The sequence below is a fragment of the Lathamus discolor genome, chromosome 4 (assembly GCF_037157495.1).
Source record: "Lathamus discolor isolate bLatDis1 chromosome 4, bLatDis1.hap1, whole genome shotgun sequence".
NCBI classification, from domain to species: domain Eukaryota; kingdom Metazoa; phylum Chordata; class Aves; order Psittaciformes; family Psittacidae; genus Lathamus; species Lathamus discolor.
The window spans coordinates 95119326-95147266 of record NC_088887.1 but is presented as its reverse complement, the minus strand read 5'-3'; the positions used below and the strand labels follow the sequence as shown (position 1 = coordinate 95147266).

The 27941-nt window shown below is 37.8% G+C and overlaps 1 protein-coding gene across 2 annotated transcripts in view; it reads left to right on the top strand.

The window, feature by feature from the left end:
- Positions 1-27941, top strand: part of VWA8 (von Willebrand factor A domain containing 8) — a 176841-nt gene that overhangs the window by 66258 nt on the left and 82642 nt on the right. For both annotated transcript variants that reach the window (XM_065678185.1, XM_065678186.1), the window contains exons 15-21: positions 10-178; positions 523-600; positions 4542-4657; positions 5527-5633; positions 7539-7645; positions 11112-11183; positions 20706-20782. In XM_065678185.1, the coding sequence (XP_065534257.1) occupies positions 10-178; positions 523-600; positions 4542-4657; positions 5527-5633; positions 7539-7645; positions 11112-11183; positions 20706-20782 (726 nt within the window). The remainder of the gene's footprint in view (positions 1-9; positions 179-522; positions 601-4541; positions 4658-5526; positions 5634-7538; positions 7646-11111; positions 11184-20705; positions 20783-27941) is intronic.

Below are 27941 nucleotides of genomic sequence, written 5' to 3'. Positions count from 1 at the left end.
TTTTTGCAGGTCTATCTTTCCTATCCATCCTTCTTTCAGAATAGTGGTCTTAGCAGAACCTCCTGTTGTTGGAAGTAGCACCCAACAGTGGCTGGGTCCGGAGTTTTTGACACTGTTTCTTTTTCATAATGTTCGATCTTTAAGTAAGAGTGAGGAAATTGAAGTTATAAAAAAGATGGTAAGTACGTTCAATATTTAAGGCATTTACAGACTATTGCTTATTGAACATGATTAATTATTACATAAAAATATGTTGTTATTTCTGCCTAGCATAAATGTCTTCATTTTCAAAGCTTATCAAAGCAGTGTATCTGCTTATCTGCACTGGTTTTGATATAAATTAGCGTTCTTTCTGTGATACTAAATGATGCTGTAATAGAAGAGATATTCTTTGCCAAAATTGCATTCCTTTCTGGTTGATATAAAGCAACTGCAGTAACTATGCTTATTGCATCTGTGTGTAGCTGTACATGGAACTTGCATATATTGCGGTAAGATTAATACTGGGTTTTGTTCAAGCAGATTCCAAATGTACCCAGTGTTGCTGTGGAGCAGTTGTTGTCATTAACACACAAGCTTCGGGAGACAAATGACACCACGGTGAGCCCTTTTCTTTTGTCTGGGATTGGTTTTTGGTTTTGTTTTCTTTTCAAATGTACATTCTCCTGCTGTGAATGATCTGTTTTAACAAAGGCTGGGTGAAGCACGCTAAGCTATAGTGCTGCTTCAAAGGCTGCTGGCTCATTTTAGACTCCACATGAGGATTGGAAAACCAGCCTCAGAAAATTATTGCTGGCAATTACTGTACTGCGTACTATAAACTTTTTTAATTTATGATGTTCATTTTTAGAATCTGCATAAGTAAAGCTTTTAGGAAATTGCCTGAATCCCAGAGAAGCCAGGCAGAACAGTATACGTTGTCAATGGGTTTAGGTACATGGCTCTCAGTAGAACACGCTTGAGCTGCCTTTTGAACAGGTATGGGTATGATAATGTGTGTCCAAATATTTTTTAATTACTTCACTTTAATCACCAGAACTTCTTGGGCAATCCTAAGCACAAATACAGGCTGGACAGAGCTGGACAGAGACTGACTGAGGGCAGCCCTGGGTAGAAAGACTAGAGGGTGTTGGTTGATGAGCTTCTGCTCAGCATGAGCCGACAGTATGTGCTTGCAGCCCAGAAAACCAACCGTATGCTGGGCTGCATCAGAAGGAGAGTGACCGGCAGGTCAAAGGAGGAGATTCTCCCCCTATACTCATCTCTCTTGAGACCCCACCTGGAGCACTGTATCCAGCTCTGGGGCCCCCAGCATAAGAAGGACATGGAAGTGTTGGAGTGAGTCCCGAGCAGAGCCATGAAGATGGTCAGAGGGCTGGAGCACCTCTCCTAAGAAGACAGGCTGAGAGAGTTGGGCTTGTTCCGCCTGGAGAAGTCTCTGGGGAGACCTTAGAGCAGCACCCAGTACCTAAGGGGGGCCTACAAGAAATATGGTGAGGGACTTTTTACAGGGTCACGTGGTGATAGGAAACAGGGGAGTGGCTTTAAAGTGAAAGAGGGTAGATTTAGATTAGATATTAGGAAGAAATTCTTTACTGTGAGGATGGTGATGCACCAGAAGAGGTTGCTGAGAGAAGCTGTGGCACATTCCTGGAAGTGTTCAAGGCCAGGTTGGATGGGGCTTTGAGCAGCCTGGTCTAGTGGAAAGTGTCCTGCCTATGGCAGGGGGTTTAGAACTAGATGACCTTTTAGATCCCTTCTAACTCGAACCATTCTGTGATTCTATAAACTCTGCTGCATTACTGCTACAGGCTATTCTGTTAAAGCAGTCTTGTCAAGAAAAGTTAGTCCTTACATAGTAACCACAGAATTCTTTGAAAAGATACAGTCAAATCATGGTGGGTAAAAAAAAAAAAAAAAACCAAAAACAAAAACCCAAATTATTTTTATGGCTACTAAAACACTGGATGTTATTAAAGTAACTAAAACGTACATGGAATCCAGCAGTTTAACTGGTATGCAAATGTAATCTGCTCCCCTTAGTTTTTATGATTCTAGCATGGGTAATAGTTTTTACAGTATTACTATTTAAGAAACTGAGAGAGGCTGTCATGCTCTTCTGATCGTAAAAGTAAAAAAATTGACTGCTGACTTTTGGGTACACCTGTGGGACTTACTTCCTGCAGCTAATGTATAAATATATTATTTTCGACATACTTGGAGACACGCCGTGCCTGAACAGACCATTACAAAAATCCTTTCTATGCATGTGGATGTCTACAGCATTGTGAAATATCTATATGAAGTATATGATGTTGGATGAGAAGTGAGTCACAGTATGGACTGAGGGAGGATTCTTGTAGATGAGCAGTGACAGGAGACATGTTGGGAATAGCACACCTATGTGTGGAGAAATGAAATGTGTACCTTAGGTAACTCAAGATTATTTAAAGAGTTGCCTAAAACTCTGCCAGAGATTATCCTGAAATATTAAGCGTTGTTTAAAATTATTCTGTTAACAATAGAATACCTGTAGACTATTCAGCCTGTGGGCGTTGTCTGCGTCATTGCAATTGTTTGCTTGATTTACAATAGAATCTAGAGACTACTGTCCAGATCCTGTTGAATTAGATGCCTCATAGATATATAATACAAAAACTGACACTAACACAATTTTGAGTTTACAGTTGTTCAGTATAAAATATTAAAAAAAAAAAAAAAGGCGAAACAGTAAGAGAAAAGAGGAAGTTTTGTTCCCAAAACTGTAATTACCAGTTGCAAATATTCAGAAGATGTAATGTATTCCTTCCTCCATGGCCTGTCCTCTATTTTTATTTATTTCAGTGCAGGATGTGATGCTGTATATTATTTAGACTTTAAAATGCCGGTGTCCTTAGAGATAAGATTTATCATAGTGGCACAACGTATGAAATGTACTACCTCAGTTACTATGCTCAGCTGCCATTCTCCGTTAGTGCAGTCCCATAGCTTGTAAGTTAGGAGGATTGCTTATCTGCCAAAACTTCCTGTACTTGGGAACTTTTCTGCTGTTTAAGATACTTTTGGAAAGAGAATGTAATCTCATGAGCTAGTGAGGGTTCTGGCTAGTGAGCAGGGATAACAAGAATACAGCACTCACGCTTCTCCTTTGCGCATGCTTCACACATGGCTGAGTAGGTCTTGAAATAACACTTGAAATGCCATCACCTATATCGAAGTGTCCGTAATGCTGGGTGATAAACTACGGTGGTTCAGAAGACGCTTAACAAATTCCTGACAATGAAAGCAGAAGTAGCAACAGTAGTAACCTTTGCTGTTAGTCCAGTCTAACTAATTCTTGCTCAGAGCTATGCTAAAAAGTATTATCCTGTGTCGTCTCAGCATTTGGGAATAGTTTTGTACAATTACATAGAACTGATTTTTTTTTCAATATTAATGTCTGTTTGTCAAAACTGCAGTTTTCTAGGGGAAAGAATTGGTGTTAAGGCATTTCTCATGCTTAATAATTATTAAAGGAAGGGGGAAGATTCTGAAATTCTTGAAGTATTGCTTTTCTCTGGGTTTTTCTTCCAGATGGGGAATTTCACAATTTTTTTCCAGTTGAAACAGCGTAATACATTAAGTTAATTATCATGCAGTTAGAAATCATTTATATGACCCAAACCAAAACGTTTTGAAATTACCTGATTAAACTATTTCACTTGACCCAGGCCAAGCATGGCGTGACTTATCAGATCACGCTCATTGTGTGAGTTTCCTGCTAAAATAAGGAACCTATTTGTATTAGATACCTTCATCCGGTAGATATAATTATAGAATGATTTCTTTCTCAGTCCTTAAATCTGTCTTTACATGGTCACTTGTTTGGGGTGTTTGTTTATTAAAGTTTGCTGTATTTGAGGTCTGCTTTCCCAGTCATTGAATCATTTTTGTAACGCTTTACTGAATCTTGTCCAGTTTTTAGCATTTATTTTAACATGTGGACAACAGAAAAGGACACAGTGTTCCAGTAACAGCCCGCCCAGAAGGCGTGTGCAGAGGTGATACAATCTCCTTACTGCTGCCCAGTGTTGTCTTGTTTGTATGTCCAAGAATCCTGCCAGACCCTTTTGTCAAAGCATTACACGTGGAACACATACTCAGCTTGTGAAAAACAGATGAGTTCTTAGCACATTGATCTTTTTACAGTGGCTGACCTCCTTGTTATTGTTAATATTGTCTAGTGTTAGGTTTTATATAGCTAATAAAATTCGGTTATCAGCACATTTTTCTCCCTGTTGCTTATCAAGTGAAATCATAAGGCTAAACTTTTGATGACATCATGATTTCCATGGCAGTGAACTATTGCAACAAATACAGAATTACAAGCTCAGCGATTAAAAAGCACAAGTTGCTGAAGGAGAGAGAAAGCACCTATGAATTAGGAGAAAAATTCAGATAATTCTTTTGGATTACTTTTTTTCTCAGTACTTATTTGGTTTAAATCCCTGATATCCAGTCCCAAACATGAAATAATGTAAGTACCTTCTGTTTTTTGACAGGCACAGTCACTCGCTTCATCTCTATCGACTCGACAACTATTACGAATTTGTCGTCGACTGTCACAACATCCAGATGAAAGCCTCTATTATGCTGTTAATAAAGCCTGCCTTTCCAGGTACAAGGTTTGGCTGAAGTTCAAGAGTGTCTTGGTCAGTTGCTAATGTGCAGTATAGCTTTTAATGCATTTTAGTAGGTAACGTGATTTTTGTCTTGCTCCTTAAAGTCTGTCATTTCTTCAAAAGTATTTCTGTGGTGTTCTCAAACCTAAGAGGTAAGTAGAAATTACATACCTCTCCTTTCTCATCTTCATGAAAATATTTCATTACAGTATATAGATTAGGTCACCATAATCATGCTTCCCTGCCTCAAAAGACTCATAGTGGAGTTATATTTATGTCTAGTGTGACAGATGTCTAGTGGAGGCTCGATTCCAGTTCTGAAAGCTGTATCTAGAAAGGTCATGAATATCTAGGGGGTTGGTTTGTTTGCTTTTTCAAAAGAAAGCAAATTGCAGTTATCAAAATGTTTTAAAACTGAAAGGGCCTAGTTCTGGACACCTCAAAGCTTACTCTTTCTCTTTGGAACCTGGGGTCCAAGTGAGCTGAGTTAAGAGAAAAGGTATTTCCAGAAAAACATTGTTTCTATTGTAGCTCTTACTGGCAGTGTAATGAGGACATTACATACTTCCAGTCCTAAATCCACCCTATGTTCCAACCCTTTTGCAATATTTGGGAACACTGAAGCCTTTTAAAATGAGCATGGACCACAAATGTAGTTCATTGCCTGTGGAAGAAGCTCAGTTTGCCTGTGGAAGAAGCTCAGTTTGTAAGGACAGGTTAAATGTTGAAGACTATTTGAGTGTGAAGGAATTCAGGGTTTGGAGGTCAAAGTAAAGCTCCATACTGATTTTTAGGTTATGGAAAATACTAAAAACTTAGAAAAAATCCTTAAAATACAGCTTCCTTATTATTTTTCTTCATTTAGGTTTTTACCAAACCTTGCCAGATCAGCTTTGCATAAAAATCTGCAGGACTGTGGTATTGAGACAAGTCCAGATGACACGAAGAAACTAGAGGAAAAGCATTACAAGTGTAAGCTTCTGCCATCTTTTGCCTCTCTCTTACTCAGATGGTTGAGCATAGACAGTTGCATTAATTATCCTCAAATTTAGGTGGTGTTTGCTTCACTTACATCCCCTTGACTTCCTTCTGTCAGAATGCAGTGCTGCTCTCAGTATGTTGATACTTTTATATTGTCCGCTGTATTCCAAGCTGATGGAATTTTGCTCTTGATCGTGTTTATGTGTTTCCCAGTCTACAAGATCTATGGCCGCAGGCTCTCTTGGACTGCTTTTTTCTTTTCCCTTCTTTTTTTTTCACCCATCACTGGTAGTTGCTCTTCTGTACAGTTACAGTCTTCATTTGCTCTTAGTATTTCTCTGTTCTGTTTTTTTACCACTGCTTCTTTTTCTCCACTGTTAAAATCAAGATATTTCTTGTAAAAGTCTTAGGTTATGTTTTGCTTTCATTCTGGCACACGCTTCTTTGTTAGTTTCCCTTCTTTGAATTGCTGTGGTTGCTACATGTCACCTTTACCGAGCAGGTCTTTGTTTCTTTACCTTAAACGACTTGTACTTTTTTGCAGTAGCCTTTCTGCTTCTGCCATTTTTCTCGCCTCTGCTTTCTTGTTCCTGCATGACCCCTGGTCTTCGTGCTAGCTGTATGTCTTCTCATATCTACTGTCAGGCAGCACACTTTGAGCAATTTGCCATTTTCAATTCACTTAACTTTTACTTCACTCTACTTCACCAGTGATATCTCTGCTGTTATTCTCCTGTATGTTTATTCTCAGTTCTGTGGTGTACTTGGCTTCTGTGTTAAATCTTTGCAGTACTAAACACATCATGGGTTTTAATTCATATGGTTTTATAGATTTTATTTCTGTGTGTGTATGTAAAAATATATATGTAGATACAGCTATATTAATTTATTATGCACAGTATAATATATATGTGCAGCCATATGTATATACATACATACACACATGTATACATATGCAACCATCCATTTTATCTGTATTTGCATTATTTTGTATCTATAAAATTTATATATATAAAAGAATTTTAACTCTTGCCAGTTGTGTGATGCTAGCTGCTTACCATTCTTTTTCTAATCTGGACACATTCCTTTAATTTTCTTTTTGTTCTGTTTCACGCCATAAAGATAGAACAATGTGGACTGGTAGGTGAACAATTAAAAACAAGTGTCTAGAAATCAGTCTATTTTTAGTTTTATGCCATACTAGATTAAGAAATTAGTGGCAAAATAAAATATGGGTTTTTTTGCACAATATTATTAGTTACACGGATTTGTTATTTTCCTAGGGACAGAATTTATGGTTCTTTTGATCCAGGAAATTTTTCTAGTGTACTTTTTCTTTCAGAGGTCTAGTTGAAGACTATTTCAATGCATACAAATTTAGCCAGTTTTCACCAAAATGTTTAATGTATTCATGTTCTGGCATTAATCCATCTGAGTAAACCTGCAGTGCTGAAAGGGAGCATCAGCAGTGACTCCATAGTGTTGTGGTGGGTTGGCCCCCGTTCTCAGCCCAGCATCCACACAGCCGCTGACTTAGTATTGGAATTAATATTAGTGATCTTCCAATAATATAATGAGCTTATGAAATTAAACCAAAGCAGTGGTCACAACTTCCATTGTTTTTCATGGTGCTTTTTCCATAAGATCACCTATTCATTGTTTATTGTAATGGACTTCTCTGAAATTTCAAAAAGCATTAAAATGAATTCTAAAGCAGCCTCTTGCTAATGGATACTCTTTCAGGCATTCTCTTTCTTTAGATAGAAGTCATTTACTGCAACCCACAGCCTTGTTAAAATTTGTAAATTGTCTGTTGCAAGTGTTGGGGACTGATTGCATGTCTGCTCAGAGGATGCTGTAAGTAATGCATTTGCTTGTTTCCTGGAAAATATCTAGGTGAAATAAACAATGGGATTCTGAAGATAGGGTCTGTAACAATGCCGATTTATAACTCAGCCGAGAAAATGAAAGTGCCTGATGTTTTGTTCTATGAAAATGAACAAGTAAGTGTGAAACTCTGGCTTCTGAGAGATCAAAGGTTTGTTAAATATGTACTCATGTGCATGCTCACATATAGTAAGTAATGTACTAACTCAGTTTTAAGGGTATATTTCTGAGGGAGTTTCTTTAGGGTAAATTTTTTCTCAGAGGGTTTCATGCTGATTTCAAATGTGTCTTCACTCATCACTTTGTGAAGAGATTGTAACAATCCTGTTGAACATTCATGAAATATGAAGTAACAGCAACTGAAACTAAATTTTATTTTGAATGATCAGATCAGTGACTTTATTTTTATGTTTTTTTGCTGCTGGACTCTTCCTCTCTTGGGGCTGGATTATGGTTTCTATCCTGAGATCATATTTTACAGGCTTGTTACATGAAGTTGTACCTGTCTTTAATGTTTGAAAAGCAAGGCAAAGAGTAATTTGCTTTTAGAGAATGGGTTGTTAATTATTTATTGTAATTTGTTTAGCTTATGAATTACTCATTAGTGTAGCTAGCGTTAATTAGTTCATAGTAGCAAGAAAAGTAAGAGTAATTGGTGAACGCAAGAAATAGGAAGGGCTTATTGGCTCTGGGGTTTTTTTTGGTTTTTGTTTCCCACCACCCCTTTGTAGAGGTAGGTGTGCTATGGCTTTCTCTCTGTCTAGCATGGAAGCCTCAAAACTGTCAGACAAGGGTATCCATAGCAAGAAAATTACCCTCTCAGTTACCTTTTAGAATACTTTGCCACTGAAAGGCCACACTGGTAGTGGAATCTTGTGTAGATTTCCTTACTTTCCTTTCCCTTTCCCTTTCCCTTTCCCTTTCCCTTTCCCTTTCCCTTTCCCTTTCCCTTTCCCTTTCCCTTTCCCTTTCCCTTTTCCCTTTCCTTTCCTTTCCTTTCCTTTTTTTTTTTTTTCCTATTCTTTTTTTCCTTCCTCACTTGCAAAACCATGCTCCGCGGCTATCACCTACTGAAGGTGATGACAGGCTGTGCAAGGGGAACAGATGACAGACTTCTTCATCTTCCGCACTCACATTTTGTGTGAGATATTGTCTGTGTTGCCATTTCATGAAAGTACTTAGTTTGGATCCGTTGGAAATGAAATCCTCAGTCTTGCTAGGACTTACAGTCTGCATTGCTTTTTCCACCTTTTTGCTTATAGCTTCAGAAAACTGTATATAACCTGTGTTCAGATATTATTCCTCTGTTTTATTTGGGCAACATTTGCTAAAAATGCTGCAGCAAATGACCTGCTTTGTATCTGTCCCTGGTATATATGCACTCTGAATGCTGAAGGAAACGACAACCAAATACCAGTCAGGACAGCTGTTCCCATTCCAAAATGAATTCTCCTTTTCTGTACTGCTAGGTTGTAATTCAGTCATTCAAGTGCTGTAATGATCGTTTAGCAAAACCTGCTGGAGAACAAATTTGATTTGTGACTCTAGTGCAGTATGTCCTCTCCATTATCCAAAAACTACAGAAATAAATTGAAACGGAAAAAGATATATCCTCAACTCTTTGCAGTGCTGCATAATGTAAAGAAACACATAGTATTAGCCTCTGTGAATTTGGTCTTTAAACATATCATGTTCCAGAGGAATTTGGCATTGTCATGGAACAATATTGTTAGTCTGCAACAAGTGGCACAGGGATGGAAGTAATTTTTAGGTGATATAGCAAATGCCACTTTCACACCAGGCTTTGGGGAACAGGGGTCAATAAAGCTGACACAATATTGATGTGCCTACTTAAAAGTCCTTTGTGTAAGTAATTAATCTGAAATGTCTGCGTGCATCCTAATACAATGCTAATTTAGGTCCTGGTGCAAAAAACCGAAGTATCAATGTATACTGTCTCCTGTGGCTAAGCTGTTCTGCAGGGGAACTGTGATGTACACGTATCTGTGCAATTTAGGATTTAAAAAAAAGAAGTCATCAGAAGGAAGTATTCATGCCTGAGCCATAAAATAAAAAAATGTAATTTGTGTGTGTAACTTCCTAGAATTTGTGCTGGATCTGGTCAAAATTATTTTTATCAGTTATAAATTACCATTCTATATGCATGCCAGAAAATACGGTAATTAGCCTTGAAATCCTCTCCTTAAATTGTGTGCTGAGCATTCAGTAGTCTTTTCACATGCCTGGTTAGGATTTTGTGGTATTAAGCTTTGTTTACAAGAGTTTCTTCCCCTGCCCCCAGCCTCTGTTCGGAAGAGATTTGAAACCTTAGATGTTTTTCACGCAGAAACTGAACATTTCTATGCTCAGAAATTGCAGGCAAGCTATTGCTTTTTTTTTTTTTTTCAAGTACTAGAGATGAGATGATAATATGAAAAAATATATATGTTTATCTAAAGGCAAGCATTTGTTTCTCTAAGTAGGTTGTCTGACCTACTTACAGATGACCTGTTTTTGCTGGATACAGTGGAGGAATATACACAACTTTATTGCTTGTAAAGTAGTCTGTGTTGCCACATTATCCTTAAATCCATTCAATCCTTTTAAACAAATTATTTGTGAGGAGCAAGATAAGGTGTCCTGGGTTCAACAGTAGCAGCCATTTTTTCTCCTTCTTAGTAGTTGGTGCAGCGCTGTGTTTTTGACCTTCGGCCTGGGAACAGTGCTGATAACACCGGTGTTTTTAGTTACTGCTCAAATATTTAGTCTGACCAAGGACTTTGTGAGCCTCTTGCTCTGCTAGGGAGGAGGGGAAGCCGGGAGGAAGCAGAGACAGGACACCTGACCCAAACTAACCAAAGAGGTATTCCACACCACAGCATGTCATGCCTGTGATGTAAACTGGGGGCAGTTACCCAGAAGGGCACTCTTAAGTTAGAAGCTGTAAGACACATAATAAACGCTTTAGCTTTGAGCTTGTATTTTCCTAACTTTATTTTGCTTGAAAATAGTTTGATTAGAATAGAAAAGTGTATCCGTCATTAAGCTAGACCTGGTGTTTAATCTTTAATAAAATAAGTGTGAATCTTTAACAAAATAAGTGTGTATAATTTACATATTTGTCAGTTGCTTCTTATTCCATCTCTTTGGTTTCTCTATAGTTCTACCATTATATGTTTTGCTTCCTCCCAGTACAGTTGCTGGAAAATTGTCATACACATATTAATGAAAGTTCTTACACACTGAGTGACAAGCATGCAACAAGGCTAAAAGGAAATGCATTAGGAGTAATTATAGAGAATTAAATGTATTTAGGGAAATCAGACAGCCACAGTTTGAGCAGAGGAAATACATAAGGAGAGTTAGCATTTTTGTTTCATTGTTTTGGTCACTGGATAGAAATCCTTCTGCTATTATTTGCGCAGAGACTCCTGCTATGGTATAAAAAGTTGTAAGTCTAAAGCTAAAAAATTTTGGCCCAAAATCCTGAAACTAAAGTTCATTTTGTACTGCTATCATGAGTGAATGCATAAACTTGAGTGTATGAAAACGGGGGTGAAAACTGTATTTTTGTTTCTCTAGCACATGATGGTAATGGAAGATATGCTCAAGGACTTTCTGCTGGGAGAGCATCTGCTTTTAGTTGGCAATCAGGTGAGCTAAACATCTCTTAGAATGCATGGAGATCTCTGGTTTGTTGAATTGAAATCATGGTCATTTATACTACTGACGTAATTGACCCATTCTGTAATTCTTTAACTACTAGTGTCCATGGGTTTTATGGATACATATCTATGGAAGATGTAAATGCCTTAAATGTTTTTTAACATTGTTATCAGAGGACAAAATGTCAAAACCTCAACAGTTATGTTTAACATCATTACCATTAAAATCTTCAGTTTAGTGGCTTTGGTTATCCTTCTTGCCTATGTATCAAACCTCTCCTTTAAAATTCCCAGTGGCAGATAAGAGGTGTTCAAATAAGTATTATCTGAATCTTATTTATTGATAGCAAAATACTTTTTTTTTTCCCCCCTAAAATAGACACAGGTTCACTTTATTCTTTGGCTAGCTTCTTTGTTGATGGAGACTTTATTGTTGAGATCATAGGGGCTCTTGTGTTCTTTATTTGGTCATTCCTGTTTCATGACACCTACCAGTTCATAGGCTCCCCAAGATGAGGTATGGGCACATGTTCTCCAGTTGGGTGTGTCTGAAAATCTTTGTTATTCTGAACAATCTTAAACTGTTACTGGAACTGTTAGGTGACTTGAACAGAATTATACACCTTACCAGTTAGGTGTGGGAAAAGAGAAAGCTTTTGTTATTACTTCTGTATGTTTGAAGTGTTCAGGGAAGTGATACTTCCCAAGCTGCCAGGTTGGTTTTTCCATCGTAAAGTAACCTCCCTTTAGTTTAGCTTTCCCTTAGCAAGGACACAATTATTTTCTAGCAGATGTTTATGTTGTGCAATAGCCTCTGGAAAAAGTCTAACACAAAATGCTAGTGGTCTAACCTACATCTCAAGGAATATAAAATGCTAACTGTTATTAATATGCATATATAAAAATTGAAGTGCACAGTTATATACAGTGTCATCTATTAAGAGTCCTTTTTAACAGCTTGAATTTACAAAGATATACTTGAAACCTCTGTAGACATTTGCTGGATGACGTCAGATTCTCCCCAAAGGTGTCATCTATTCATAAATAGAAACTAATCTGTTTCATAAATAAAATAAGATCTATTTATACTATTTTATAAACAGTGCTCTCTATGCCAGCTTCCTAGTTGGTATTGAAAGTATTATGTAATACAAATTGCCTGCTGAACGTGCTGTCAGGGAATAGCAAGAGTGGGCTGCTCCACAGAGGAACAGAGGCAGGGATGATGCCCTTAATGGCAAGGTTCGCAGTCCCACAGTGTCCAATTAAGAAGATCAGGTCAGCCAAGTGCTCAGTGGCTACCAGACTGGTCCGTGGTGACAAGGCAGTCTGAGGTCCACCTGGGAAGATGAGTCAGCAGGTCCGTGCTGGGATCAGCAAGGTACAGGGCCAGGCACAGCATCACTGCAATGTAGGTTGGGAAGGAACCAAGAAAAGTGCCTAAGTGTAAATGCAGCTTCCACATCAGGGGGGGCGAAGGGGAACCCAGGGAGGCAGCAATGCCATGTCAGAGCTGACCTTCAACACAGCTAAGTAAAACCCTCCCTGCGGGGAGAAGAGCTTGAAGAACCTGCTAGCACACTCAGGGCCCTTCTTATTATGTTCTACCAGTTTGACAGAAAAATTGTGAAGACAATGCAAGTACAATTTTTAGGGTATAAGGTATTTCCCCAGCTGTGATATACTCATCTTTAATAATTTAATGTGTGCCACATTTTCTCCAAGCTCATGAAACTCTAATTGAAGACAGTGTTAAAAGATTTAACTCGGTTGAAGTGTTGGAATGTACTGCTTTGATTCTAGAGATCAGCTCAGTTGTATCATTTAGTTGGAAAATCGATTGATTTACTGTGTTTTCTCTTTGGTAAATGAGTACTATGTACAGGTTTTGTTTTTTAAATGCTAGCATACTTTTGAGTACTTCAGGTTTATTCTTTACTTACTCGTTCCATTGATTTTATGCTTGACTAGGAAAAGGCCACCTGTCTTTTCCTTTTGAAATACTGTTTTTAATTTTGAACACTGTATTTGCCATTCTGCTGTCTTTTAGGACCACACCAACAATTGCTTGGCTAATTCCTTAGATATATCACTGTACATTTCTGCAGCATGTGATGAATCCTGTTCAAGTACTTGAAAAGCAACCATATTGCATCAATATACTTTCATGTTTTTTGTGCAGATATATTCCCTTTGAAGATATGAGGTTTCATCCTCTTTTTTTTTTTTTTTTTTTAAGCAAGTGATTAAAAAAATAGGATTTTTGGTTTGCTTTTCAGTTACTTCAACAGTTCAGTCTGTGTATGATTGCTGCATACATGTAACAGTGTGTACCTGTGTTTTGCATTTGGAAGAAGTAGATAATGTTCTGTGGAGATACGAAGTGCTGTTTTGAGTTCCTTTCTGTTGTACTTCTTGTTGGTGAATGAGGGAATCATGGAAGTTTGGTGTAAAGAACTGACAATTCAGATACTCTGAAGCTGTTTATTCAAAATATGTAACTAACATCCCTTTGAATGCATGTGTCATTTCCTAGATATTTAAATAGAACGTAACTTGGTCCATCAAAATTATGATGATATAAGTGAGTATCTCTGTTAAAATATGATTCAGTGTGCAAGGCCTGCTCTGTAGTCCTTCTTTTAGAGTCTGAATTTGGTTTTGCTTGGTTGACTGTGGTTTTCTTTCGTCTTTTGTCTCTTTCATAGCGCATGAATACATGCAAAATTACGGTTAGGAGAAGACCTCCCTCTTTATTTCAAAAGTCTGCAAGTGTGGTCTGTTGTGTAATCTTTTTAGTTGAAAGCTACCTGGTGGGAGTTTTTTACCGAGCTTGTTTCCGAGATAGGAACTTTGACAATTAGTATTTGAAATTCCTTGTATTAGAATTTAATTATCTTGATGGATGTTTGGGATTGGTTTTCTTAATGAAACTGAGGAATATTTGAAGACAAGTAGATACTTACAGACATATTTAGAAGTGTTCAACTTTACAAGAAAGCTATAACCCACTTCATTCATGTGTGTTCTGTGGAGCTTATATGGTCAAGGATTTCACATCATAAATGTATTCCATGAAATACCTCTTCATCTAAATATTGGTTTACAGTGTGCATTGATTTATTTTGTATGTTAACTAAAACGTGCTTTCATCTCATATATGAGCAAACAGGTTTCTTTTGGCCCTTAAGAAAGGTAGTGGATAGGTACAAATAGCTACAGAATAGCTTCCAGTTAACGGAAATGCCAGTACCTTAAATATGGCCTTTGATACTGCTTCCTGAATGAGCCTGTAGTCTGAGTGTGTTAAAAAGCATTCATTAATTCTTCACTACCCCTTATCCACTCCATAATACATTTTTTAAATAATAGATACTTTTTTATTCTGATTCAAGTCTCAATACATACAACCAGGCTGGACAGGCTGCTTGGCCATCTTGTCTAAACTGTTTTTGCAAAGACAGGTTGGACCAGATGATCCTTGAGGTCCCTTCTAACCTAGTATTCCATGATTCTGTGATTATTGTAAATAATTAGAAAGAAGACAATGCCAAAATCTCTGGCAGCACTTAATAAAAATGTTGGTGTAAGCCCACGGCAAGCAGACTGTCACAAATACATCGAAAGAACTTAAAAATGTAATGGCATTTTGGCACATTTGTTAATTTATTTCCCTGATAGAAGAAGTAATTTCATCCTTTCTACTGCCTGCCTTTAACTGAGATATCAACTTAAATAACCTCTTGGGCTCCCACTAGGAATTTATTTTATTCTTGAAGGACTTAGTAGGACAAATGATTGAGTTCGTCTTAAAGATATTTAAAAGGACATGCTTGAATAGACCTTTCCTTCTAAGGTAATCTTCTTATTCATTATGAAATTGAATTAAGTAGGTACTGTGAGCGTAATAATAGCAGTCACCAGAAAACTTGAAATGGCAAATGCTTGGCATTTTAACATTTCTAGAAATAGACTTTGTTTTCCTCCTTAAACTTGTGTAAAAATGGACAGCTTCCTCTGCAAGGCAAGAATGTACTATCCTCAACCAAAATTTTTTAATTATTATGAGCATGAAGAAATTGAGCTCTGAATGAGCTAAATTGGGCCAAATACTGTGATGTTTTTTGCCTAAGGAATTCTGTGTAACAGTTGTGAAAAACTCTAAAAAATATTTCTCGTTTACTTGCTGTATGTGCACATATGAGAATAGGCATGCTATATATGTCTCTGCTTACAGTATTGCATTTACAGTATTTGACTTTACAAATTATGTTGAAGAACCAGAATTAAAAAAGAATCAATGAATTGATTTTTCTTTTGGATATTTCTTCCCATAGATTTTCTATTACATAATTTTCAAATACTCTTCTCCATTGAACCACAACTGTCTTAAGCTGCTGGAAATGTGAGGATCATATTTAGCCTGACAGGGATCTTAGTTGAAGATTGCACTTGAAGTCAGCAAAAGGCATAAATTCTACAAGTCTTTGTAGACCGATAGTCAGAGATGTATCCAAAACTTTCCATTCGTGACTTCTATAAGTGAATTAGGTTTATATGTTCTTAGGCTGAAATTTTATTATTTTAAAATCAGCATAATTTGTGCGTACCCCAGATGATAAACTCAAAAGAATGAGATATTAAACCACAGAATATTTGCTGTTGTGACAGATAAATATATAGATTGCAGCAGGGGCAAGACTTAAATCACCACTGCTTTTGTGGAAGTATTTTCCTTTGTTACTAGCATCAAATCAAGATGGCAATGATAGGGTCTATTGCAGTGGATCTCTGGTAGCAACATCTGTGATTATTACACTTCATTATTGACATTTATTCCAAGCAGGGAGTGATGAGCTTAGAAAGACCTGGAGTGCTTGAGAGATTTCTATGTAGATGTTGGTTGTTGCTCTGCTGATAGTAGTACGTTTCTTTAAAAAAGTCAAAATACATCCTCTGGGCTAAAAATAGCAGCCTCAATCTAAATGCATGCATTCTTGCAAATTTTTTGTTGCCAAAAACAGGCAAGCTGTGGGCATGGAAAGTGGTTCAGTGCCAGACCCAGTGTTAGAAACCATACATTAGCAAAAGCATTTTCATTTTCTTAATTTTCATTGCTCAACCAAAAGTTTCTGTGATAATGATGCTATCGATATAACTCTTTCTCTGAAGTCACAGAGAACTCTGACATCAGATTTTTGTATATTGAAATTTAATGAGAAGTCAAGATTGTCTTTCATTCCCTAATAATATGGGGTTTTTTTTAATTAATTACAAAAAAACATTTCCTAAGGTGAGAAAGTGCTTTTTCACTGGTTTCAAAATTAGTTTCATTCTTTTGTAATGAAACAGGTGCTCTGCTATGCACATGGCTATGTGCTGAAGTGGAAAATCTTGATTGCACGGCCTCAGCTGAAGGGCAGTGCTGAGAGGCAACCTCTTGAACTGCTTTGGTATGACCTGCACATCATTTAAAAGAAAATAAAAATAAGGCATCATGGTTTGGATTTTTTTTTTCCCAGTAATGTTTTTTTTTATTTTCTAAGAGGCAAACTGTTAATTTCAGAAACTTGGGTCCAGTTCTTTAGGACTGTAAGTTTATAGACTTACTTTGGCTGTGCAGGGGAGAAATTTGTCCCACTACTGTAAATAGCTGTGTCCTGAATTGCAAAATGCCTCCTGGGACTTGTAACAACCTTGTTTACATTTGAAACTGCAGTTACTGCTAGAAGATTAAGTAATTTTATCCTTGGAAGCAAGTGCTTATGATGTCAGGAGAATTTTTAACTAAAGGGATTATTTTGCCTTCTAAGTGCGTAATTTCTTTTTTGTTATTCATTAGTGCAGATATTTACTTCCCGTTTTTCTGTTTCAGTTGTCCCATATGTCTGACAGAATAAAAATTGTCTAATATTTTCTTTCTGAAATGTTTTATTCAGTTCAGCTGAAACGCCAACACAGATGTTCTTTTCTCCCTAATTATCTTATGTTTATATTTCTGTTAAATTAAGTAGCAGCAATAGGGTGTATATAAATAATATACAGTGAGTGTTAAAGGTGAACTGTTTTGTCTCCTGAATATTACCTTAGGCTGCAATAATTGCAAATTACATGAGATGACGTTCTCAATCCAGACCAAGTTCAATTCAGTCTTCAGTAAGTTCATATGAAAGGCAGTTGTGATTCTTTCTGCTTAAGTAGTTGACTGCTGTGTGGGTGCGTGGAAGATCCTGCTTGATCCTTGGCACTGGTTATAGACTCAGGGTTATATGAGAGTTATAAGAGTGACTTTCTTGCCATTTTTGTAGTTTCTTGTTTCTGAGGGGCCACTAACTCATTTCAGAGGGGTTTATTTCCAAAATGGGTTAGTGTTTTTTCATTTCTTGTTTCTCTGAAGAAGACTACCAGGGATATTCTTTATCCTATGAAAGTTAGGTGAATTTGGAGTAAACCTCCTTTTCTTGGCCTCACATTAATGAAGCATACTTAAGGCAGGAACTCATCCAAGCTCTTTTTTCCAGTTTTTCAATGGTGCTAATGAGCCTCCTGAATAGCTTTGGTCTCTTTCTTCCTTTCAACTACACTGAGCATTCTCAGTGGAGTAACTGAGACAAAAAGAAGTGGTAACTTGTCATGAAGTAGGAATGCGGAGGGATGGAAGCAAAAAGCTTTGACTTGAACTTTGCTCCAGCTACTTTGCCAGCCAAGGATTTAATGTGGTACACCACAGCCTCTATGAAGGCACACAGTGTACTCTCTGAAGCAGTTCAGTCTAGAAGTTGGGCAATGTTAACGTGTTTATAATAGCTAAAATCTGGTAGGAATGCCTTTTGGCTTTAGAATACTGCATGCACCTTTTAAATATGTATCACATTCTGAAATCAAGGTATGCTTAAATGAAATCAAAGGAGGTGTGTGGGGAGTCTGGCGAGATGGGCAAAAACGCATGAAGAAAGAGTGAGATGTGGTCATGGCACAGCTCCCATTGACTTCGTTATGTTATGTTGTTAATCTTGCTCTTTTCCATCCTCCACCATGCTTGTGGTCTGTGAGGGTTCTCTTAGAAGTGGGTTGCACTCCTCTTAATAGTTGATAACAGCATGGATAGAAATACACAAAACCAGCTATTTGGTCCTCTTTCTATTGGAACTGTGCAGCGAGAAAGAAAAACTAGCAGTGTTACTTTGTGGCTGGGAAAATATTCTTTCTGGGTTATCATTTTAAGAATCTGTCATTAACATAAAAACCACATGCACTTTCTTTTAATGCACACAAAAGCCTTTTTATTTTTTTCTAATAGAAGTAAGCATTTTCCTTGATATTAAGTGTGTTTTACATTAATTCAATGTATTGATCTATTTCTTCATCTCTGTACTTGACACAGCTGGCAGGAGTCCCACAGTGAAGCAAAAAGGATATGCAATCTGCTAGGGATTGGTACAGAAACTCTGTGGAGTCATCTGCCCAGTCATCTTTAGCTCTCTTGAGAGAAGTAAAGGAAGCTGCTTTCAGCATGGGTATTTCATGCTTGACATTAGGAATATTCCTATTTATTTCCTCATTTACAATTTTAAGTATCTGACTGCAGGTACTAGGAAACATATGGGAATAAAACAGTCCGTTTGCACTACTAGAATATTCTTACCCTATTTCTGGTTTCTTCTGATGCTTCTGATGCAGTTCCTGAGGTTGTTTATTTCCCTCCAAATGAGTATGTTCTTTAAGTTCCTGGAAGAGTCTTTTACCACAATTTCATCCCCTATTTCAAAGCAATGGAGAACTGTTTTTCCAGTGTCAGTTTTCAGAAATAACTGGTAATAGATATTGTGTTGCAGCTTCTTACTACACCTGTGTGTAAAGTTGTAGATTCTTCCAAAGAATTAGATGGAAGAAGGTTCATGGGGAAGAGTGTGGCAGAGCATTAACTTGTGTTGGCTTTCTTGTGTTGGAGTCTAGTTTTCGGTAGAATATAGAGAGCTGTATTTTTGGCAGCTCTGTGATATTTTACCCTCTGCTTTTGAGGTGAGAACTCTCCTTCCATGATTCCAACTACTACACATATCTGCATGATTCTCCATTCTCATAAATGTAGGCAGATGAGAGACTGTGGTCCCATTCTGAGCAGTTTAAACAGTTTGCAGTTCTGCAGCTGGCAGTTACTATCTTTCAGCTAGAACTTACAGTCATAAATGTCATAACTTGCAGCTCTGAATGCTCCCATTCTGTTTCAATGCCAAGTGAAACAGATTAGCGAGTCTCAAATTGGTTTAATCTAATCTCTTTAATCTTTCTGTGGGTTATATTTATCTTCTTTACACTGGTGTGGACTACTAGATGCATTCATGCAGAATTAGAATCTCAGCAGAGGGACAGTGTCTTGTCAAACAGCTTTTGGCTGGGTTACAATTGAACTTTTGTTTCTACAAATTCTTTTTCTTTCTCCTTTGCAACCCTTGGCAATCTCACTGCCATTCAGAGCTTCAAAGTCTGCAGCCTTCTCCTTGCAGGAGGAAAAAGATTGTGCATCTGACCTGTCATCTTGGTCTTCGCTTACGTTAGCCTACCTTGTCCTCTAGGGACAGGACAAGGGGGTATGGCTTTAAGCTGACAGAGGGGAGGTTTAGATTAGACATTAGGAAAAATTCTTCCCAGTGAGGGTGGTGAGGCACTGGCGCAGGGTGCCCAGAGAAGCTGTGGCTGCCCCGTCCCTGGCAGTGTTCAAGGCCAGGCTGGATGGGGCTTTCCTGAACAGGAAGGGAATCTTTACAGCATTTTGATATGTGTCAAGGGACGTATGATCTGGATTCTCTTAGGATGAGACTAAAGTGGAGGATGTTCTCCAGCACCACATCTAATTCATACCCTCTGGTAATTCCTTCCATGGGACCAGGGTAGGCCTAGGCTGAAGAACCATCTACTGGACTGCTTATGCAGGACACACCAGGGTGTTAGCAACACCTGATTCACTCTGTAAATCCACTGTCTTCATTCTGCACAGCTTGCCTTTGCAGACATCCTGCGATAGAAGAGTTGTAGATCAGTTTGCTCTCCAACCCAACTCTGACTCCATCTGGGCCTTCTTTGATAGCTGCAAATATTACCAAGGCAATGCTCTAATTCCACGTGACAGTTACAGAAAGTTTGTTATGACCACCAAGAATTACCTTTTCCTATGAAGGGTAAAGCCAGCTTCATAGCATGAAAGGGCTGGAAAAAAGTGGTGTTAATGAAAAGGGTGCATCAGCACTTGTGACATAACTCTAGGTACGCAATCCTGCTTCTAGTTATTCCTAGTAAGATGGGTAAGTATTTTGGAAATAGATATACGTGCACTCGTATGTAAAATAAATTACATATCATTAAATTGTGTTCAGAATTCTTTGATGTGGATTGAAACTGTATTTGCCTCTAAAGGAGTATGGACAGTATTTTAACAGTTTTGGAAAGTTATCTTTTCCTTGTTTGTAATTCTTAAATGTGTACATCTATATTATGTCTTTATTTTTTACAGGGTGTTGGAAAAAACAAGGTTGTCGACAGATTCCTTCACCTTTTAAACAGGCCCAGAGAGTATCTACAGCTGCATAGGTAAGAATGTTATATTTTCATATTTTGTGTTTATAAGCTGATTTCCTATGTTATAAAACTCATCTTTTTGAAATTTAATTTGTTTTTACTGTTTGAACAAAGACCCTATCATGGTAGGTGGCACACAGACCACAGGAATGTATCTGTTTTATAGGCAAAGGCAGTAAGCTGACAGATTCAGGAGGGGGTACAAGAATCTAATGTAATCACACTGCTTAATAGAAGAAGTAGTCAGAGAGTACTGATGTTAAACCATGCTAAAGAAGAGAGCAATATTTTGCTGTCATTTCTAGAGAGGTTTCCGTAAGCATGAGATACTCAGTGGGGGAAGAAGTTCAGAGGTGCTTGTCTGAATATATCACTCATTAGGCAAGAAATATTTTACATAGAAACGGCTTTTTTGTTTTTTCCTTTGACGCTCCTGCTAATCCCATGTATTTCTTTCTCACCCATAAGCATTTGGATTAGAAAATTATTTTGTTATATGCAAGCTAAATAACAGGCTTCAAGGCAACAAACCAATTGAAAACAATTCGAAAGCTGAAATAATATAAAATTATCTGCCTGCTTTTTTCAGTTGAACTGCATCTTTTTTCAGCTTCATTCCTAATGTCTCTCTGTCTTCAACTTCCTATCTTCACCACTCTGTCTTTTTTCATAATCACTGGTTTTTAAATAATGCTAATAAAAATGTGCATCTATGGTATTTTGCCTTTTAACAGCACATCCTCTGTAACACTTTGCTCTCACTTTCTCCTGTGCCTTTTTGTCTTCAGATGTCATGTATTCCTAATACTTGGATAGATCTACCTCATCACTTTTCTGTTGCTGTTTTCTTTTATAGTACCTCACCTAGATTTCCATCACCGCTTTGTGAAATGCTGCTTTTGTGACCTGCTGCTTTTAGCTTTGTGTTAACTTCCCTGCTGTCTTCTCTGCATGTAGCAGCCACCCACTCCTTCAGATTAAACACGCTATTATTTTTGCAAATCCCAATTATTTTGCAGAATAGTTCAGTATTTCTGTCTTTCTGTGTGTCTCTTTGAAAAAGTGTTCTCCAGTGAGCTGTGTCCAGGCAGAGCAGTACTTCAACATAAATTCAGATTGCTCAGGAAAATATTGTATAAGCACAATGTTTGGTGTGATGATGGGGCTGTAGAACGTATTAGTTACAGCACGCTAGTTGATGCATCGCTAGGGAAAAAGAATAAGCCTTTTTTGTCCAGTCAAGACAAACTTCTATAGGCCCTATAAAGTACTGCTTATAGATACAAGGCTTTATAGAGAGATTGAAGTAGAAAATTATGACAGTTCTATGCAGTTCTATAGAAATAATTCCAGACTGCAGAACAAAATAAGAGCAAGTTTACAGAAAACCCCAAAACAGTAGAATTCTGACTTCTATATATTTTGTGGGGAGAAGTGCTATCAATACCTTACGGCATAGAGGTAGTTTCCTAGAAAATACGTGTCAGGGTTTAAGCCCAGCCAGTAACTGAGAACCATGCAGCCGCTCTCTCTCTCCCCCCCCATCTCCGCCCCCAACACCGCTCCCGAAGGGATGGGGAGGAGAATCGAAAGAATGTAACTCCCACAGGCTGAGATAAGAACAGCCCAGTAACTAAGGTATAACACAAACCACTGCTGCTACCACCAATAGTAATAATGATAAGGGAAATAACAAGGGAAGAGAATACAACTGCTCACCACCCCCCAACCGATACCCAGCCTGACCGAGCAATGATCTAGCCTTCCCAGGTAACTGCCCCAAGTTTATGTAGTGGGCATGATGTGCTGTGGTACGGAATATCTCTTTGGTTAGTTTGGGTCAGGTGTCCTGTCTCTGCTTCCTCCCAGCTTCCTCTCCTCCCTGCAGAGCATGAGACTCAGAAAGTCCTTGATCAGAGTAAACATCACTGAGCAGCAACTAAGAACATCGGTGTTATCAGCGCTGGTCCCAGGCTGAAAGTCAATAGCACAGCACTGCACCAGCTACTAAGAAGGAGAAAAATGACTGCTACCTCTGAACCCAGGACAATATGCTGCAGTACGCCCTTCACTTGTGATAGCGCTGGGTTTCTCTGCAGATTTCCTAACTAGCTACCATCAGTACCATTAAGCATGCCAATGGGAAGATATTTTTAAGTATCATAGTTTGAATAGTGTTCGTATACCTGAATTACAGATCTTGAGTTGAACATTCCAAGAATACATTTTAGTTGATTACATTGAAAGAGAAAGGAATAATTCAATACTTTCTTCATTAAAAATGTGGAGCAATTCAGTGTCAGATGAAGGTGGACATTCTCTGCCCTTTCAGAAATGTGTCTGACAGATGGTACCTCATTAGTTCTTGAATTCAGGTTGCAGACTCTCTAGTTCTGCTTCATCTAGTCTGTCTGGAAATGAGCGCACACTTGTCAGCTGCATGTCCTGAGGCTCTGAGTTTCTAGTGAGGTAGTGCATCCCTCAGAAAATGGCTGATGAAGATAACATCATGAGTTCTTGCATTTTCCCATATCAACTATCATTTCATACAAGTGGCTACAAAACAAGAAACATGCCTGTATGTATAATAACGCTTATGCGGAATGGGTGTTGCAACTGAAGAGTATCTGTTCTGAAGAAGGAAGATATATCCTTGGCTATAAAATACCCTTGTTGGTGGCTATAATTAAGATGTGTCCAGGAAAAAAAATTCTGGAATGGAAAAAACTGTGGAGAGCTTTAAAATTACTACAATGAAGGTCTTTACAAAAATGTAGTGTTACATAATAAACAAACCTAGTGAATAAATTATAGACAAAGCAAGGCTGAAATTCAGAAGTATTCTGATTTATTAATCTAATTGCAACTTTTCAAAACCTCTTTTCTTAAAAAGTGGTATTTAAGTGCTAAAATTGTGAAGATATTCCAGAAATGTTTACTTTCAATAGCTTGTGATGTAAACAAGCGGGAAACGCACTGTGAAGTAGTGTAATGGAGTTTGTTATACAATGTAATTGATTTAGGTGTCTTTTATAGAAGAATACCTCAGCCCTTTTGCCAAAAGACAGATACAAAAAAAAAAGAGCTAAAGTTACCATTGAATCTGTTTGATTTTGGTTGTTGTTTTTTTTTTTGTTAATGTTGAGGGGTTTGTTTGGTGCTTTTGTTTGTGTTTTGGTTTGGGTTGTGTTTGGTTTGGTTTGGGAAACAGTATAAAGAGCTCTGCTGACCTAACACTACATATGTTCAATGGCACTGTGTCAACTCAAGACCTGTGAAAGCTTCCACCTCTGTTCTGCTGGGGTTGGACTGTCTTTAAGTCATGTAGCCAAAAAGAGCTACTCGTAATAGAAACTGTCTCAAATTATCATCTGCCGTCGAGGGCTGTGCTCCTCATTGCTCTGATAGCAAACCAAAGTCTCTCTGTCATGGTAGTCCCTTTAAGAAAAATTAGTTGTGGAGAAAACATCTGTGTTCCAAGCGGCACATTTTCTTTCTTCAGGAAAGCACAGTTTTAATTTTTCTGTGTTAGTGCCTTTTCTTTAAAGTTCGGGGTATGTTACACTCCTCAATTTTTGAGATAATCAAAAGCTGTTTGTAACAAAAGCTCTAGGTGACCCTGCTTGAGCAGGGGCTTGGACCAGATAACCTCCAGAGGCCCTTTCCAACCTCAGCTGTTCTGTGATTCCGTGTTTTGCCAATAATTTCGCCAAAGTAGCAGCTAGATGACCCCAGCTATCTCTTACTCTAGGCATGTTGTAGTAACATGGCCTGCTAAATCAAAATTGTCAGTAGAAAAAAAAAAAAAGTAAAAATTATTTTGTCTTATCTTCATAAAATTGGATAATCAAGTAGTGATTGTTCCATATGGGAAGTCCATTTCCACAGTCCTTAGCTGGCTCCCAAGTGACTCACAAAAATGTGTCAGTACGAACAGTAGTTGGGAGAATTAAGCAGCTTCAGACTCATCATTATTTTCAGAACAAGAGAAATAAGAACATTTCGTGTAATGAAATTGCTTGAAAACTTTAGAACATTTGTTTATTGGTGAGATAAGAGTGTAAATAATGAGCAGGTGTTAAGCAGAATTTTTTCTGGGATGTTTTCTGGCTTCATGCTGTCTCAGCCATAGATCAGCTGTGGCAAATGCAAAAATTGCAGCCCATCATCTCGTTTGCGGAGTGTCTTTCACAGGCATTCCTCTTCACAAATAAAGATGCTCAGGGGTGAAAAGTACTGATTCTTTCCATTGCAACGGGAAGTTGGTTACTCTCAGGTAGTGGGAGAACTGCATCCCCCCTGAGCTACTACAGATGTGGGCACTGAAGTCATAAGTAAAACTAGTCAACCTCAACTCTGATGTAGATCTGCAGTTGTTTAGTCGTGTGAGAACATTGTGGGTTTTGGTGTACAAGAGTTGTTCTCTGTAAAGATGAAAAACTGCCTATAAATATGTATGGTTTGATGCCTCTTTCATGAAAATAGAGAATGTAGGAAGTTTTTTTTCTTTAGCTTTTAGATAAAAGGGTTTGTGCCCTTAAATTAGCCATATTAAGTCTTAGCTCTCCATGTGGTATCTTTTCTTACAAGGTGAGATAACTTGTTTTCCACTTTTCGAGGCATTAACATACGTGCCAAAGCAATTTAGTTTTGTTGCAAATCTGGTATTTCACCACTGTCAACAGAATAGTAACTTCTGTAGAAATTTTACTTGTTACCTGATAGTCTTACTATTATTTTAGAAGATAATTGCACTACCTTATTCTGGTTTTCCTAATGTCCTTTCTAAGAATTTATCTGTGGTATTGCATCTTCCTGTCAGTGTTACTGTGTTTGTTCTAGTGACTAACGACTGGAAAATGTGATGCAGGGTTCATTTAAAAAAAACTGCTACATTGTGTGCTGTGCCTTTTCTAGTTCCTAATAAATTACAGTCATCTGATGATCTTTCTTGCAAAAATTAACTGAGTTTACGTATGTTATCCTTCTCAAAATAAATGTAATTTTGCTGTGATCTTTAACAATCAAATTAATGGAGAGATTTGGGGTAGGAAAATAAGCTTATGGTGTCCCTACAAGCAATACTTACTACAAACTGTCCATTAATCTTTAGATGTTTATTTTCTTTCCCTCTTTTTCAGCACACATAATCAGTCTAAAATCTAATTACCTGTTTCTTCTATTGAGATCATTTTAAACTACCCTTTCAGCTTTATTGACTTCAGATTTTTTAAATTCTAATTTGAAAGTTGTTCCAGAAGGAATAACTTCCTTAGGCCAAGACACGGATGAACACCTGATGCTGTAGAATTACAGTGTACTAGTTCTCAGAGTTGCATTTGGTTATCTTTTCTTGAAAAGATATAGAATCATGGAATTACCGAATGGAATCACAGAATGGTTATGGTGGGAAAGGACCTTAAGATCATCCAGTTCCAATCCTCCTGCTGTTGGCAGGGACACCTTCCACTAGACCAGGTTGCTCAAAGCCTCATTCAGCCTGGCCTTGAACACTGCCAGTGATGGAGCATTCAGAGTTTCCATGGGCAACCTGTGCCAGTGCCTCACCACTCTTGCAGTAAGGAATTTCTTCCTTACATCTAACATAAATCTCCCTGTTTAAGCTTGAAGCCATTATCCCTTGTCCTACCACTACAGTCCCTGATGAAGAGTCCCTTTCTGGCATCCTTGTAGGCCCCTTTCAGATACTGGAAGGCTGCTATGAGGTCTCCACACAGCCTTCTCTTCTCCAGCCTGAGCAGCCCGTTTTCCTGTAGGACCCCATAAAAGAATTTTAATGCTCATATAGCTCTGCAGGTCTGTATTTTAAAATGAGCAACACAGAAAAGCTGACTCTGTCCCAGGCTGTTGCTGAAACAAGTGCTCTTAAGCTGCACTGGTTTTATCAGAGGAATCCAACAAACCCAGTGAAGTTGTATGCGTGTGGTGTATTTGTTTGTTGCAGCCACAAAAGAAAAAAAAAAGGCTAGGTGATTTTTCCTGATAATTTTAAGTCACGAATATACACATCTAGAATATTTTCCTGTCTGTACTGTACTGTTGTACAGAAGCCTTATGGTATGTGCTTTACTCTTTTTTTTAGTTCAGGTTTGGAAATAAATAATAAAATGACATACTTATGAAGATTTATATTGTGAAGCACTGAATATACTGTCTAGCTTACAATAGGTGTCTTTATGGGTTTTTTTTACTTTTTGTTCCTGTTTTTTGCTCTTAAATACATTTTCAATCATTACAAAGTTATAATGCAAGAATTCCAAGAGTTCGTGCAAGCTATCTCTGATTCCAATGTTAGTTTTTCATGAGTTGGTTGACTGGCTCTGCTGTTGTCAGATTCCAGGTGTTAGAGAGCTACTCCATTTGTCTTCTTGTAGGAATTTAATTCAGCTTGAATATCCTGCTGTGTGTGGCTGTTGCAGAGAAATAGCTTGGCTTTGAAGACCCTGGTTTTTTTTTTTCTAAAGCTGAAGTAACAAGTTCTTGCAGTTTACTCAGCGGTATATATTCTTATACCCAATAAGGGGAGCTGTAGGGTGTCACACATCTTCGTTAATGGATTTTACAATTAGGGTGAGTGAATTCTTATATTGTTACAACAAATTATGTGAAAACATTGCATCTCGTTTTGAAAGACGGATCACATGTAAGTAATTCTGTAACTTGATTTAAGCATATAACCTGAATTAAACATAAATTCTCTTTGGCCTTTGTTCTGCCACCAGCAGTCATACTGAGTAATGAATACCTTAATACTCCAAATAACTTCTTGGGTTTTAAACAAATATATGTCCTGCTGAGTAGCTATAATGGCCTAGCAGAAAGAAGATGGGGATTTAATTATCAGTGCATATAGAGAAGTCAAAAAAGCTTTACAGTGTCATTTTAGCAGAGAAATGAGACAGCTGGTAGGCTTTTCGGGTATTTCAGAATTTTGTAAACATAGTGGTCGGATCATGCAGTGCAATGGCTGTACGATAGGCTGGGTAAAGAAATTAATTTGTAAATGTCAAAGTCCTGCAGATCCTTTCTTTGTGTTGAGATCGCCTGCTCTTCATCAGGATAATCCATGAGTGGATTAGCTAACCAATTAACAGTTTCAAGTGGCCCTTGGCCTGATTATTTTTCAAATACTCTTTAAATTAGGTCACAG